This window comes from Neopelma chrysocephalum, unplaced genomic scaffold (genome assembly GCF_003984885.1).
Source record: "Neopelma chrysocephalum unplaced genomic scaffold, ASM398488v2 Primary Assembly neopelma1_93238, whole genome shotgun sequence".
NCBI classification, from domain to species: domain Eukaryota; kingdom Metazoa; phylum Chordata; class Aves; order Passeriformes; family Pipridae; genus Neopelma; species Neopelma chrysocephalum.
Genome location: NW_020921953.1, coordinates 1 through 1250, shown reverse-complemented (window position 1 = coordinate 1250; position 1250 = coordinate 1). Strand labels below are relative to the sequence as shown.

The 1250-nt window shown below is 69.5% G+C and overlaps 1 protein-coding gene across 1 annotated transcript; it reads right to left on the bottom strand.

Annotated features, from left to right (window-relative positions):
• Positions 1 to 236: 236 nt before the first annotated feature.
• LOC113980249 (ubiquinol-cytochrome-c reductase complex assembly factor 3-like) lies at positions 237 to 964 on the bottom strand. The gene is made up of 2 exons (XM_027707485.1): positions 848 to 964; positions 237 to 771 (listed from the first exon to the last, which is right to left on the bottom strand). Exons 1-2 carry the CDS (start codon positions 962 to 964, stop codon positions 640 to 642), a joined length of 249 nt encoding a protein of 82 aa, XP_027563286.1. The 3' UTR covers positions 237 to 639.
• Positions 965 to 1250: the final 286 nt, after the last annotated feature.

Genomic DNA, 1250 nt, shown 5'->3' with positions numbered 1-1250 from the left:
CTCACTGAAGGCGAAGGTGAGCTGAGCGATGGTGCCCATGGAGGGCGGGATCCCCCTCCTCATGCTGTTCCGCGGGCCCTGGTAGAGCCACGTCGCCGCCAGGAGCAGCCCCGCGCCGCACACGAAGCGGCAGCTCAGGCAGCCCCCGAACAGCGGCTGCCGCGGCTGCGCCGGCCCCGACCCGGGCGAGACCTCCCCGGGGCGTGACATGGCGGCGCCGGAAGAGGCGCCGGAAGCGCGCGCCGCTAAATGGGGTCCGTGTAGCGGCGGTCACCCGCTAAATGGGGTCCGTGTAGCGACCGCGTCTCGCCGCGAAGGTTCCGCCTGATTAACGGGGGGGGGTTAACGGACGGTTTAAGGGAGGGGTCGTTACCGAAGGCCTCCCGGTGCTGACGTCACTCCCGCCGCAGCGGGGCCTGAACGGCGCCAGGAACCGGCGCTGACCCCGCGCGCGGTGAGGCCTCCCCGTGAGGGGGACGCGGCAGCGCCGGAAGAATGCGACGTGAAATGAGTCCGTGCGTTGTAGCACCAAGTCAGCTAAACCGCGCCCCGCACTGACGGTTCCGCCTGGGAGTTACCGGGGGTCGTTACTGGGAGTTGGGGGAGAAGGGGTGAGAGGTGGGTCTCCCGGTGCTGACGTCACTTCCGCCAGGGCACGGGCCGCCGCGCCACGTTCTCGTCGGTCTCAGCCGCCTCCCGCAGAGCCGCCATGATCAGCTCGTTGTGGCGGCGCCGCTCCGACAAAACCTCCGGTTTCGCCTCGGGAAGGGCCTGGAAAGGGGGACACAAAAGGGGTCACGGCGGTCTCCCGCCCTCCACGGGGGTCCCGAGGAGCCGTCGGCGGTACCTTGAGGCTGTCCAGGCGGTCCTGCTCGCCCCCGGCCATCGCCACCCAGAACATCAGTCCCAGCGCCACCGGGGCGGCCCCGCGGGCGAGCGCCAGGGCCCAGCGAGCGGCCGCCATTGAACGCCCCGCGGCCACTTCCGGGGAGGGGCCGCCCTGGAGGGGCCGCTCTGGCAGGGCGGGAGCATAGAGAGGGAATGTGGGAGGACCGAGGGACACCAACGCACAAAGAAAAGGGAGCCCCCTAAATAGAGAGAATGGGGGGTCCCTGGCGAGGGTTGGAGGGTCCTTAGAATGTTTGGGGGGGGTCCCTTGGGGTTTGGGGGGAGTTTGGACGGTCCCTGGAGGGGTTTGGGGAGTCCTTGGAATGTTTGGAGGGGGCCATGAGGGGGCTTGGAGGGGTCAT

Excerpts from the sequence above, each read along its gene's own strand:
- LOC113980249 (XM_027707485.1), bottom strand. The coding sequence starts at position 964 with ATGGCGGCCGCTCGCTGGGCCCTGGCGCTCGCCCGCGGGGCCGCCCCG. Across the intron at positions 772-847 it reads ACCGCCTGGACAGCCTCAAG|GCCCTTCCCGAGGCGAAACC; the intron begins GTACCGCCGACG and ends CCCCCTTTCCAG.